We start from the raw sequence: 13771 nt of genomic DNA, 5'->3' as shown, positions 1-13771 counted from the left end.
AATGGCGACAACATCCCGCCCCCCATGAACTCCTGCGGAGGAGGTTCATAACTATAAACGTATTGTCATAACGCTAATGTCCGTTCTATATTACACTATCTACGTCTGTCCCTTGAGTCTCCAATCCGATCCGTATCTAGACATCCTCATCCTCGGCTTCCAGCAGACACAACTTGGTTACCGGGCGCTTGTAGGTCGTCCCTTTACCGCGCACCTCTGCACTCCTTACCAATCCATCCACGCCAGGAAACACATTAATCACGCGCGCAAGAGGCCAGTTGTTTCGTCCAACGTTGTCGTCCGCAACGAGCACTATATCTCCGACGTGTAGGTTTCGCTGTTTCCTGTTCCACTTGCTTCGAACTTGCAAGGAAGGAATGTACTCTTTCAACCAGCGACGCCAGTAGTGGTTAGCAAGTAATTGCGCTTGTCTTCACCGCTTCCGACTGTACTTATCTGCCCGTTCATCCGTATCCGTAGGAAGATTCATCGTAGGTCGCACGTTCAGAAAGTGATTGGGCGTAAGAGGATCCTCATCATCAGGATTCTCTGGATTCCGGGTTAGCGGTCTTGAATTCGCGATACGTTCTGCCTCAGTAAACACGGTGGTCAGCACTTCATCGTTGAGGGGGTTCTTCCCCAGGATCGCCTTCAGACTTCGCTTGACGACTCTCACCATCCTCTCCCACACGCCTGACATGTGGGTGGCTCCAGGTGGATTAAAGATCCACTTGCATCCTTTCGCAGAACACTCACGTCCGATCTTGTCTTGATCCATTCCTTCCAGATGTTCACGTATCTCCCGATCAGCTCCCACAAAATTGGACCCGTTATCCGACCACAGTTCCACAACATGGCCCCTGCGATTCAGGAACCTCATCAGAGCGAGTATGAAATCATCCGTCTCTAGCGACTTAGCTAACTCGAGATGAACTGCTCGGGAGTTCATGCAAACAAAGATAGCTCCCCAGCGCTTCTCAGTCACTCTTCCTCTTCCCCGCTTAACATATAGCGGTCCAAAATAGTCAATACCTGTATACGTAAAGGGTGGCTCGTAAGGGATCATCCGAATTCTAGGTAGATCTCCCATCTCTTGCTTCAAAGTAGTTCTTCTTTGCTTGCGACAATGAATGCATCTTCCAAGAACAGCCTTGATGGCCACTCTCGCTTTCACAATCCAAAACTGCTCTCTCAGCAGGGATAGTACTTGTTCCACGCCACAATGACCGTTGCTTTCGTGTAGGTGGCGGATCAAGATAGTAGTGATATGACTCTGTTTCGGCAATATCATGGGATTCTTGGCATCATCACTCATCGGTGCCATCGAGATCCTTCCTCCAACTCTCATAACTTCATCGCCTTTCATGACCGGCTTAAGCTTCAAGATAGCACTAGCAACATTCACCTCCTTTCCTGCCTTCAGAGCCTTCACTTCTTCAGGGAAACTTTCCCGCTGTACTAGTACAGCTATTCGTCGCTTGGCGCGTTCTATGTCGTCTGGACTTAGCTTGTTCTCTGACTCTCCAGGTGTCTTTTCAGTAGGCTTTGCATGCTTTCTTGTCTTCAACCACTCCACAAACTTCATTACCCACGCAACCTTTCGAATGGTCTTCATCCAATCAGAAGTGTCGGTTAGAAGCTTTTCCAGGCCATCTCCTGGCTCCAGGTCAGTGAAGAACACTTCTTTCTTTATCTCCAGACTTTCTTCAGACAGGGCATCAAATTTATTATCTGGCCATTGATCTTCTGACTCTCTCAAGAAACTCGGACCATTAAGCCATCGCTCATCCCGGAGAAACTCATCTATGGTTAGACCTCGACTTACTTCGTCGGAAGGATTTAGTTTTCCCGGACAGTGTCGCCATTGGTCAGGATTAGTCGCTTCGCGAATCTCTGTAACCCTGTTGGCTACATACGTCTGGAATCTGCGGGTTTCATTATTGATATAGTTAAGTGTTATCATCGAATCAGTCCAAAACACGACTCTGTCAGGCTTCAGGTCCAGTTCTCGGCGAACTGCTTGGTCCACCCGTGTTGCCAGTAGGGCTCCTTGTAGCTCCAGCCTTGGGATGGTTGAGCCTTTAATAGGTGCATTCCTTGACTTTCCGGCGACGAAAGCACACTCCACCATTCCGTCCGGGTACTCGATTCGTAAGTAGCTTACTGACCCGTATCCTGCCTCCGAGGCATCACTAAAGTGATGGAGTTGTAGTCCAACACCTTCATGGTCTGGCCTGCTGAAGTAGCATCGGGGGATGGACAAATCTTCAAGCCGTACAAGTTCCCTTTTCCATGTCTCCCACTGACGCAGAATGTCTCCACTGAGCGGCTCGTCCCATGGTGCCTTCCGCCTCCATAGGGTTTGCATGATCTGCTTGCCACGCATTATCACTGGTGCAGCAAAGTTCAAAGGGTCAAAGACAGAGCTGATTGTCGATAGTACTCCTCTCATAGTATCAGCCTTCTCAGTGTTGCTCACCTTGAACCCGAAGGTGTCTGTCTCCACGTTCCATCTAACTCCAAGTGCCCGCTCGACTGGGAGTTCATCAAGATCTAAATCAAGCGTTGGTGCTGCCCTCTTCTCGATAGGCACTTCAGCAAGGACCTCCCTACTGTTACTCATAAACTTTGTGAGGTTGAACCCTCCTCTACCACAAAGTTCGGTTAACTCGTTCGCAAGCGTGACTGCACTCGCACTCGTGTCTACGCTTTTTAGTACATCATCCACATAAAAATTATGCAGGACAGTTTCGATGGTGGTATCTCCAAAGTCTCCAGCATTGTCAGTTGTAGTTTTCTTGAGTGTCCAGTTGGCTGCACAAGGCGAGTCGGTTTCCCCAAAAACATGCACGTTCATGGCATATTCTTCTGGAGGGTCATCAGAGCTTTTGTCCCACCAAAGAAATCGCAGAGAATCTTGGTCTTCTTCTCTAACTCCGACCTGAAGGAACATCCCTTCTATATCAGCTACCAATGCAACATTGTCCTCCCTGAACCGTAGGAGCACCCCAGTCAGGCTGTTTGTACAATCAGGTCCATGTAACAAGTTCTTATTCAACGAAGTACCTTGATACTCTGATGCAGCATCAAAAATTATCCTCAGCTTACCAGGTTTATTGATATTCGTCACTGCAAAATGAGGTAAGTACCAAGTTCTCGGTCCAGTCTCTTGTGCTTCTTCTGGGCTGAGTTTGCGTGCATGCCCTTTAGTGATATACTTCTCCATGGCTGCTCGATACTTCTCCTCCAATCCAGGCTCTCGTGAAAACTTACGCTTCAGACTATTCAGTCTTTTATCGGCTTCATTCCGGTTATTAGGTAGGGTCACATCATCATCCCGCCACAGGAGGCCTGTTTCATAGTGACCATCACGCTTAGTAATGGTCTTCTCCAACTTATCGATAGCCTTCCTGTCTTCCCTGGACAGATGGTGCGATATAAAACTTGGGGATCCCTTGTCCGTCCCAACACTCTTTGTACCGAAACTCTCCAAATCCCAGAACCGCTCAATCTGATGCTGAAGTTCTTTCTTATAATCAGCAAAGTTCAGGTTTACTTCCTTGCATGAGGTCTCCCCTTGAAGGGTTCCTGTAATTACCCATCCAAGAGGACCTCTCAAAGCCTTCAAATCACTGGCTTTCGTCGCTGGTCTACGCACTTCAAACACCTCATGCGCATAGCCAACGTCCTTTCCTATCAGAACCGAAACCTTAGGCATGTCTACCGAGGGAATCTCAATATCCCTCAGATGCGGGTGTGCCTCTCTGTCAATATCTTTGGGAAGACACTTTTCGTTGACATTGAATTTCTTCGTTACCAAACCCTCAGTTACGGGAATTCTATCCCCTTCACCACTTGCGTGTTGCAGTTCAAACTCCACAACCTCTATCTGTTCCTTACTACTTCCCATCATGGTGGTGATGGATATTTCCTCAGTATGACCTTTAAGTTCGAGTTTCGCTGAAACCTCCGAGCTTATCATAGTTCCTCTTGAGCCATTATCCAGTAGCCCATACGTTGTCAGAGAGTTCCCATTTGGGGCAATCAATTTAACTGGTACAACATGTAGTAACACCGTTTTTGTGGCTCTTTCAGAAAATGTTGCGTATTGCTCGGTTTGCCTGTGTGGCTCCCCACCCCGGGTGCCCTGAGCATGGTCTCTTCTAGGGGGTCCCTCGGTCATCCCCTCCCCTGCGCTCGAGTTAAGTTCTTTGGGAGGGTCATCTTTAGCTCTAGGGGGGTTATGTAACAAGGTGTGGTGTTTTCGCTCACTTTTGCAGTTACAAAAAGTGGTAGTATGGCATCTGTCCCTCATATGTCCTGGCCTTAGGCATATATGACACAATCTCTTCTCCTTTACCAGTCGCCAACGGCCGGGTAAGTCCCTTCCCTTGAAATTTGCACAGTCTGAAAGCCTATGTTCTCCTTGACAGCAAGGACAGGTCTTAATTGGGGCTTGTTTTCCCATAGTAGTTTCAGGGGGTGAGCCTTCCATGTCTGCTTTAAAGACAGAAGTCTGTTTCTGGTAGTTCTTGCCTTTCCCACCCTGCTCGGGTCTTTTATCACCACCACCCTTGTTCTCACTCATGCTTAGGTTAACAAAACCTGGGTCATTCTTTATGGCTGCTTGCCTCTTCACATAATCTGCCAAATCTGAAATCTTAGGGATACCCCCCTTTTCTCTTATCTTGTAGGATACATCACCCCATTTATTCACTAAATATTGGGGAAGCCTTCTAACTATCTGTTTCATGTTTGAGATGGTACTGGCTTCAATAGCATATTCCCCAACAAGTTTCTTTGAGGCTGATTCAAGTTGCTCTGCAAAATCCCTCAGTCCCTTATAATCATGATTGTTCAATCTTGGGCCTCTGGTCAAATTGTCAATACAAGAAGCAGCGACGGTCGCTGGCTGCCCATATCGGTCTTCCAAAATATCAACTATCACTGAATAGCTGCAACCGGAAACCCTTTCCATAACTTCAAAAGCCTCCCCCGAGAGGAACTTCGGTAGGAATTCAACCTTTTGTGAATCACTTAAAATTTCATCTTCTAAATTATCTCTCAATCTCTTCCTAAAATTAGGAAAGTCACTTGGATTCCCAGAGAACTTAACAGGTTGCATGGCTTGGAGCATGGTCAGCTTTAACATGATATCAGTACTGTTTACGGGAAGAAAACCAAACGGGGTTTTCCTATAACTACTAGGGGGGCTTCTTGGTCATTAATCTGGGGTTTTCTCTCAGGAATGGGGTCTTTAGGATGGGAAGGGCCCTCCATTAGCTTAGGTGTGTCTGGTCTAGGATTATCAGGAATGGGGTCACATTGCTCGGTCCATTTCATTAGCTTTTCCTCTTGAGACATGGGTGGCATGACCCCTACATCCCCTTTATACTCTTCTGACACACAACTATCAGACTCACTCCCTCTCTCTTCTAATAACTCAGCTTCCTTTTCTGCGATTTGAACCTGGAACTTGAGCTTACATGCTCTCGCTTTCTGTTCATATTCCAATTCTATTTTCTTACGTTCCAGATCCATTCGATGCTGAGCTATCTCTTCTTCTTGTTGCAAAAGAAGCTTTTTCATTTCTATTTTCTCTCTTAATTTCCTAGACCTACTAGACAGCCTTGACTTAGTTGAGTTTGACTTTCCTTTCTTCAAACGTTCATTTGCCAATTTGGTAGTAGTTTCACACTCATTACGAGTTTCTTCAAATGTCTCTTTCACTCTGTTGAATTCATCGGTTGCCAATTCTTCCAAAATGTACGACTGATAGCAGTCCTCATAGTTATTCAAAGCCGACTGTAATTCATTCAAGGCTGTCTGTATTTCATCGGCTCTAGAGGGATCATCAAGACAAGTTTTGAGCTCTTTCATGTGAATACTCACGCGCCCTAGGTAGCCTCCTAGGGACCTTTTCTTGCTTTCTATTCGTTCGACTTCACTACTAGCTTCGTTTTCACTCATGTTTCCAAGATAATAATCCTCAGTGTTCATTTACTCTCCCGTCGAATGATGTTGGAATTCAGATAGGTCAGATAGATGAGATGCTTCTGGATATGAACACAACTTTTATTTTCCACTTGTCGATATTCACGGGTAAAGTTCTACACGAGTTTCAACTTCAAAATTATCACGAATTACCACGAGATTCGACGGGTGCGGAATCCATCCAAAAACATATCCATACAATATTCATTAGATTCAGGTCAAAAACTCCAATCAAAAACTCCAGGAAATTCTCGACGAACTGAAAACGTTTTTGCACGAGGCTATGCGGCCGCGCCAAGCTCGGAACCAGCCTCTAACACAGGGAGCCCGGATAATGGTGACAACAACAGGACAGACCAAAAGAATCTAGATAAGGCTTGTTCTCTCGAGAGGCGGGTATAGGCTAGTTAGTTCTAGGACAGGGGTGTAGTTTAGTTGGGGGTGGGTACTCAGGGTTATAAGGTAGGTAATTGCTCGGTTATAGGGGTGTAGGTCAGTTAGGGATGGGTAGGCAGGGGTATAGGGTAGTAAGTGCTAGTTCATAGGGGTGTAGCTTAGTTAGGGGTTGGTACTCATGGGTATAGGGTAGTAAGTGCTAAGTCATAGAGGTGTAGCTTAGTTAGCGGTGGGTACTCATGGGTATAGGGTAGTTAGTGCTAGGTCGTAGGGGTTTAGCTTAGTTAGTGGTGGGTACTCAGGGGTATATTGTAGTTACAGCCAAGTCATAAGGGTGTAGCTTAGTTAGGGGTGGGTATTCAGGGGTATAGGCTAGTTAGTGCTAGGTCGTAGGGGTGTAGCTTAGCTAGGTGTGGGTACCCAGGGGTATAGGCTAGTTAGTGCTAGGACATAGGGGTGTAGTTTAGTTACGGGTGGGTACTCAGGGTTATAGGATAGGTAAGTGCTCGGTTATGGGGGTGTAGTTTAGTTAGGGTTGGGTATTCAGGGATATAGGGTAAGTTAGTGCTAAGTCACAGGGGTGTAGCTTTGCAAGGGTTGGGTACTCAGGGGTAAAGTGTAGTTATTGCTAGGTAGTAGGGGTGAGGCTTAGTTAGTGGTAGGTTTTCAGCAGTATAGCGTAGTTGGTGCTAGGTCGTAGGGGTGTAGCTTAATTACGGATGGATACTCAGGGATATAGGGTAATTATTATTATTAATTATTATTATTAATTCTTATAATGTACCCATTTTACCTAACTCTTGAATCCTTGTACCTGTTTGAACCATACCCTAAAACCCTGCACCTCCAAGACCAAGCAATTGATACCCTGTACCCCCTGTGTACTCACTCATTCATAACTTGCACCCCTATGACCTAGTTCTTGATATCATCGACCCTTATTATCAACCCTTGAAATCCTGTACCCCTTTGACCAACTCTTGTTACCCTATACACCTGTCAACTCACCCACAAACTCACTTATCTAAACGTCAACTTAACGTCCTTATCTTTACACCCCTGAAAAAATCCCTAGTTGATCTGACCTGGATTCGGACCCCGGCCCTGTTGTTTGAGAAGCGAAGCCCGTACCACTGAGCTATCGCGCTACTCTCTTGAAAACTAGAAGTAACTACCCTATAGCCTTGTTTACCCAGCCTTATAAGGTATAGAGTAGTTTTTCCTTGATATCTCAAGAGTGGCGCTGTGGCTCAGTGGTACGGGCTTCGCTTCTCAAGCAAACGGGCCAGGGTTCGAATCCAGGTAAGATCAACTAAGGACTTTTTCAGGGGTGTTAAGGTAAGGACGGTGGCATTAGGGGGTGGGTACACAGGGGTACAGGATATAAACGGCAGGGTCACAGGGGTGCAAGTTGGTAAGCGCTTGGTCATACATGGGTAAAGGGTAGTTATGTGATTGAGTGTCATAGGGGTGTAGGTCAGTTAGGGATGGGTAGGCAGGGGTATAGGGTAGTAAGTGCTAGGTCATAGGGGTGTAGCTTAGTTAGGGGTTGGTACTCATGGGTATAGGGTAGTAAGTGCTAAGTCATAGAGGTGTAGCTTAATTAGCGGTGGGTACTCATGGGTATAGGGTAGTTAGTGCTAGTTCGTAGGGGTTTGTTTATTTTGCTGTGGGTACTCAGGGGTATAGGGTGGTTACAGCCAAGTCATAAGGGTGTAGTTTAGTTAGGTGTGGGTAACTCAGGGTTATAGGGTAGGTAAGTGCTCGGTTATAGGGGTGTAGTTAAGTTAGGGTTGGGTATTCAGGTGTATAGGGTAGTTAGTGCTACGTCATAGAGGTGTAGCCTAATTAGCGGTGGGTACTCATGGGTATAGGGTAGTTAGTGCTAGGTCATAAGGGTGTAGCTTTGTTAGGGGTGGGTACTCAGGGGTATATTGTAGTTAGTGCTAGATAGTAGAGGTGTAGTTTAGTAAGGGTTGGGTATTCAGGGGGTATAGGCTAGTTAGTGCTATGTCGTAGGGGTGTAGCTAAGCTAGCACGCCGGGTCAGCTGGCTCGGCCAAGCGGACATTTAGCTACCGCGGTCAACGCATACATGGTCAGCGGGTATCTTCAAAAACAAAATGGCGACGAGAACAGATAGTATATCATTGGATCAAGTTTTGGAAGAGGTTTGTGCTGAAGATGGTGAAATTAGTAGTGAAGAGGAAGTACCAAGTCTTGAGGAGGAAGTAAAAAATGCCGTGCGATGTTTTAGGCCACTTCGAGGTGATATTCGATCCGTTTTGGCCTTCGAAGAGGAAGCTAAGAACGCATTGGAAGAAGTGTTTAAAAGGAACAAGGAAGGGTTTTACACTGAAAGCGAAAGGGCTCTAAATATGAGCATAAAGGTTGGCCCAATCATCGCCACAGAAGTTGTTATATGGCTGAAAAGTGTCCATAGGCGGCTTTTACCTTCACGAAAGGCTAGAGACCCGTATCGAATTGAGTTAAAACGGGATCTACCAAGGGCCATATTTGATACAATCCTGATGGCTGTATCAAAAACACCAACTAGTTTTGGCGTTTTGGTTGAATCAAAGAACCTTAAAATCACATTCAACCACAAAAAAAGGCTTGTACGTGACTTTGCTAAACTAGCAGGCATTGAAACAAGGGAAGTCAGGGATTTTCTCCAGAAAATTTTTAAAGGGAAGCAAGATGGCTGTAAAGCAGAGCTATTAGTTACAAATGAAAAGCCTGTTGTCATAAGCTATGACCCCAGACGTTTATATATAATAATTGCATGCCATTTTGGGTTTTGGAATGAGCTAGGATATGCTTTCCATGGCTAAATAACTTACAAAAATACACAAAAATATTTACATGTTGATTGATTGAAAAAATGAATTTATTATACAGTGTATAGTTTACAATAATAATGATAAAAACATCTTTCAATGTTAAACATATTTGTGATAGCAGGCAGTCTTATCAAACTTTTACAATTTCATTATATTAATAAGTACTATTTCTACTGTACTTTGGAAATTGTCAAACATTTTATGATTGGAATATGATTTAGAGCTGATTGCCACTTTCAATAAACATATTCAAGTCAATAAATAGCATTGTTATTACTTTCTTTTTATCCAATCATTTCTCTGAGAAATATTTATGTAATGAATTGTTTCATATAACTTCTGTTATTTTTTTAAACTAAGAATATAATTAAAATTCTATACTGGAATAAAGAATTTCAAAATTGATAACAAATAAAATCACAATAAATTATTTTATTGCCTTACTTGTTATTGTATTATCGTAATTGTCTACCTATCTTTACAAATAGCTCTACTAATAGCTTAATTCGATTCAAATATTGGATTTCTGAATGCATTCTTGAATTTAATAATGAACCCAATAATCAATGCTGTATTCAACCAAAATCTTGAAATTTTGCCCTGTGTGTTAACTGGAATGACAGAGTTGTGCAATAACTAGAATGCTTTTAATTACTGCATGGTATTTTCCAAAGGCAATTCCAATTTACCTATCTAATAAATTCACACAGTAACTAGGGGTATATTACATTTACATTGACAAGCCTGGGCTGTACTTCTTATTTACTACACTCTCATGGATTAGGGTCATTAGTTTGTCCCCACAGAAACAGCAATGAGTGTTTGCTGGGGAAGCTTTCAGCAGGCCACAGTAGCAATAAGCTGGATCATTGACTCTTTCTGGGATATAAACATCTTTGCTTTCTGTGTAAGAGCAGGGCTGATGGCCTTGCTCAGGCAGCCAGACTAGCATAATAAATTCATGCCTAAAGATTTCTTGCCACCTAGACTGGTATGTAGTGTTGTGACTTAACCTCTGCAATGCAATATGTTTTGCCTCCCTACCTTCCATTGTCACTGTTAGGAGTCCCTGCTGGTACTTTGAAAATACATCTCTAGCATGCACGGGAAGTACATGACCTAGAGTCCATATAGTTGGGTTGATGGTGTAGGGAAGAAACAATTTGTTTGCATGGCAATACTCAATGGCAGCAACTTCTAGCTTTGCAATATCTTGTTCATTGATATCAAGGCGGTTGAAAATAGAGCAGCAGTCTCTTAACCTGATACCTATATAAACTAGTGCCAAGACAGTTTGTTTTTGCTTGGGAGTATCTTCCTCACTGCTTAGATACTTCAGAAGTCGCATAAAGTTATGACAAAAAAGACGAGATTCTTTGCCTGTAAATCTATATTGTAGATCTCCTTTTTTGCCTTGGGTTTCATTATACCATTGCCTTACTCTTTTAGCTAGCCGTTTGGTCTTTACTTCATGTTGAAGTGCATTAATAACTCTAGCAAAACAACTGTCTGGTGGTATTTCTTCAAAGGTTTTATGAGATGGTAGTAAGCAGGTTTTTCCTAATGCTTCTTTTAAGACAGATCTAAAGAAGTACTGCCAGGCATTGTTTTTGAGATAGAGAGGCTCAACGTGTGCTTTGTCAATAAACTTGCCTAGCATGGGTTGAAATTCTTGGCGACTCTTTTGTTTGGAAATGAAATCTGTAACTTTAGACCTTTTTGTCTGTTGACAGAGAGTTTGGTTTTCGAGCTTAGCTTTGAGTGCTTTAACTTTACTAGCCACTTCATTCCTTTGGTTGTAGCTCCACGGTTTCCATTTACATTCTTCGTCAGTACCAAATCTGCCTTGAAGGTTGCCACTATCAGCTGAGCTTACGTTAGCAAAGGATGAAAAGTAAGTAGCAGCATTTGAGAGCTCTCCAGCAAGCATTGCAAGCATTTTCATATCATTTGGGAGCTCAGCAAATTGAAATGACACATGAAAGCCATCTATTTCATACAATGTGCCTTCAATATCTGATATTTGCTTGTATATTGACAGCACATATTTTTTAACAAGGGAAGATGTTTCCTCACAGTTAGCCCCAAAAACTAAAAAGTTATCACTGCTAGAGGCTACTTTCTTTCCAGTATTGAGGAAGCTCACTAAAAAGGAGCATGCAGTTTCAAATTTCCCAAATGGGCAGCCATCTCCCCCAAAGGCAACCTTAAAAGTCCCCTCTGTTTCTCCAAACCACTTAAGATTATCTGTACCAGATAGATAATGCTTAGCTAATCTTGGTAAGTATTCTCGTAAGTCTCTAAAGCATCCACGAGTAGTGCTATCTTCATTATCTAATGCAAAGACTTGCACTGACTGAACATTGCCTATATCAATAGCATTAATTTCTTTAACCAGAGTATTGTAAGTGAGTAGTTTTGGAATATCTAGACTACCCATATACTTAATGCTAGTTCTCCCACCCCTTTTCCTTTTACTACATGTCATTGAGGTGGCAAGCCTTACTGCCTGATACTTTCTCTTGCCCATTACTCCAGCACTATAGTATGCAGCAATACTTCTCAAAATATTGCGTGCTGAATTATGAAAAGTATGTTTTTCTTTTTTTTGAATTTGTTTAACTATATAACCTGCAAGCTCTTCGTCCTTTAGGACATAGTCCCCTAACTCACTGGTTTTGCACTTTCCTTGAAGAGTGTCAAAAAGCCCATCCAATGCTGGTTTGATGTTGCTGTTTGTTGCCCCATGGATTTTTGCTGCAGCTTCGATTGTATTGACTCTCCTCCTTCTAGACTCCCTAGGTGTTATCATAGGATTTTCCAATGAAGTTGGTGTCAACACTCGAAGTTGCCTCTGAAAAAAAAAACATTTGTTTGTGACAAATAAAAATAAATAAAAGCTTTGGTAAGCTTGTTTTATTTATGAACTAAAATCCTCCTATTTAACACTGATGGTCAAAAATAATATACAAAAAAACATGTTTACCTTAGTACTTGGGGGTGTTTGAATTCCCGTGTTTGTGTTCTCGGCTGTTTGTCTCAGAACATGTCCCTGGAATTAAATAAATACAAAGGACTAATGACCCTGATCAAAATTTAGATTCTCATTACATACGAACAATAATGATGGGCTTGGTCTTATAAGATTTTCATATCTCATCAAAATCTAAACATTTGTCTAAAAAACAACAATGCGTGTAAGAAATCGATTCCAAAAAATAAAAACTGCAACAATAATACAATTATCAAAAGTCTGCTACAAATGGAAACCAGTGAAGACCAAATTAAAATTTCTTAACAGATTTATTTACGAGTGAGTTAGTTTTGGCATAAACACGCAACTGGCGGTCGCTCTGATTCGCTATAAATATTACCTTTTCCTTCAGTCTGCGGATCTTCTGCTGTTGGATCTTGACTTCCGAAAGTGCATGGACTTTTTCCTCGCATAATTCTTCAAGAACTGCCCTCTTCTTCTTCGCGTACGTGCCGATAGGAAAATTATTGTTGCGCTTCCGAGGCATTGTACGGGGATCACTAAGATACAGAGTGAACAGCAGCTGATTATGTATGAAGGGCATTCAGATTTTCGAAAATTTCTCAATAAGGAGCGCAATTCTCAAAAATCCAAAACGACCCGATTCTTACCTGATAAATCTTCAATCTAGAACTCCTCATCTCGACTGTAATTTAGGCTAAGCGAAAAAGCCTTTAGAACCCCAAAATGGGGAAATTATCATCAAAATTTGCGAGCTCTATCGTGTACTAAAAGCGCCTTTGATTCAAGAAGTGTTAATCAAGCGTATATAGTCATGTTTGGTATCATTGTAAAGTTTATTTTTCCCGCTTTCTGACTGTGAGCGTTTTTAATTTGCCCGCGTAAACCCAGAAGCCCCAGCAAGCCATTTATATACACGGTGGAGGTAGTTCCCAGTACTACGCGGATATCAATCGTCCGGGAAGCCATTTTCGACTTCAAGCGGAAGTCCGATATCCCGTGACAACTGACCCGGCGTGTAGGTGTGGGTACCCAGGGGTATAGGCTAGTTAGTGCTAGGACATAGGGGTGTAGTTTAGTTACGGGTGGGTACTCCAGGTTATAGGGTAGGTAAGTGCTCGGTTATAGGGGTGTAGTTTAGTTAGGGTTGGGTATTCAGGGGTATAGGATAGTTAGTGCTACGTCAACGGGGTGTAGCTTTGCAAATGTTGGGTACTCAGGGGTAAAGTGTAGTTATTGCTAGGAAGTAGGGGCAAGGCTTAGTTAGGGGTAGGTATTCAGGAGTATAGCGTAGTACGTGCTAGGTCGTAGGGGTGGATACTCATGGATATAGGGTAATTATTATAATGCACCCATATTACCTAGCTCTTGACTCCCTGTACCTGTTTGAACCATACCCTAAAACCCTGCACCTCCAAGACCAAGCCATTGATACCCTGTACGCCTGTGTACTCACTCATTCATAACTTGCACCCCTATGACCTAGTTCTTGATATCATCGACCCTTATTATCAACCCATGAAATCCTGTACCCCTTTGACCAA

The 13771-nt window shown here is 43.2% G+C and overlaps 2 protein-coding genes across 3 annotated transcripts; both read right to left on the bottom strand.

Moving 5' to 3' along the window:
• Positions 1-433: 433 nt before the first annotated feature.
• LOC125557471 lies at positions 434-5152 on the bottom strand. Its single transcript, XM_048720115.1, has one exon. The coding sequence runs from the start codon at positions 5150-5152 to the stop codon at positions 434-436; it is 4719 nt and encodes a 1572-aa protein (XP_048576072.1).
• Positions 5153-9649: 4497 nt separating this feature from the next.
• LOC116610238 lies at positions 9650-13240 on the bottom strand. 2 transcript variants are annotated; one of them, XM_048720213.1, is made up of 4 exons: positions 12878-13240; positions 12607-12766; positions 12219-12284; positions 9650-12086 (listed from the first exon to the last, which is right to left on the bottom strand). In XM_048720213.1, the coding sequence occupies exons 2-4, from the start codon at positions 12751-12753 to the stop codon at positions 9963-9965; spliced, it is 2337 nt and encodes a 778-aa protein (XP_048576170.1). In that variant the 5' UTR covers positions 12754-12766; positions 12878-13240; the 3' UTR covers positions 9650-9962. The 2 variants fall into 2 exon arrangements, with proteins under 2 accessions (XP_048576170.1, XP_048576169.1); XM_048720212.1 differs by having other exon boundaries at positions 12607-13240.
• Positions 13241-13771: the final 531 nt, after the last annotated feature.

The sequence above is a fragment of the Nematostella vectensis genome, chromosome 12, assembly GCF_932526225.1.
Source record: "Nematostella vectensis chromosome 12, jaNemVect1.1, whole genome shotgun sequence".
In the NCBI taxonomy this organism is placed as follows: Eukaryota; Metazoa; Cnidaria; class Anthozoa; order Actiniaria; family Edwardsiidae; genus Nematostella; species Nematostella vectensis.
The sequence above is the reverse complement of the archived record's forward strand: the minus strand, read 5'-3'. Positions and strand labels throughout refer to the sequence as shown.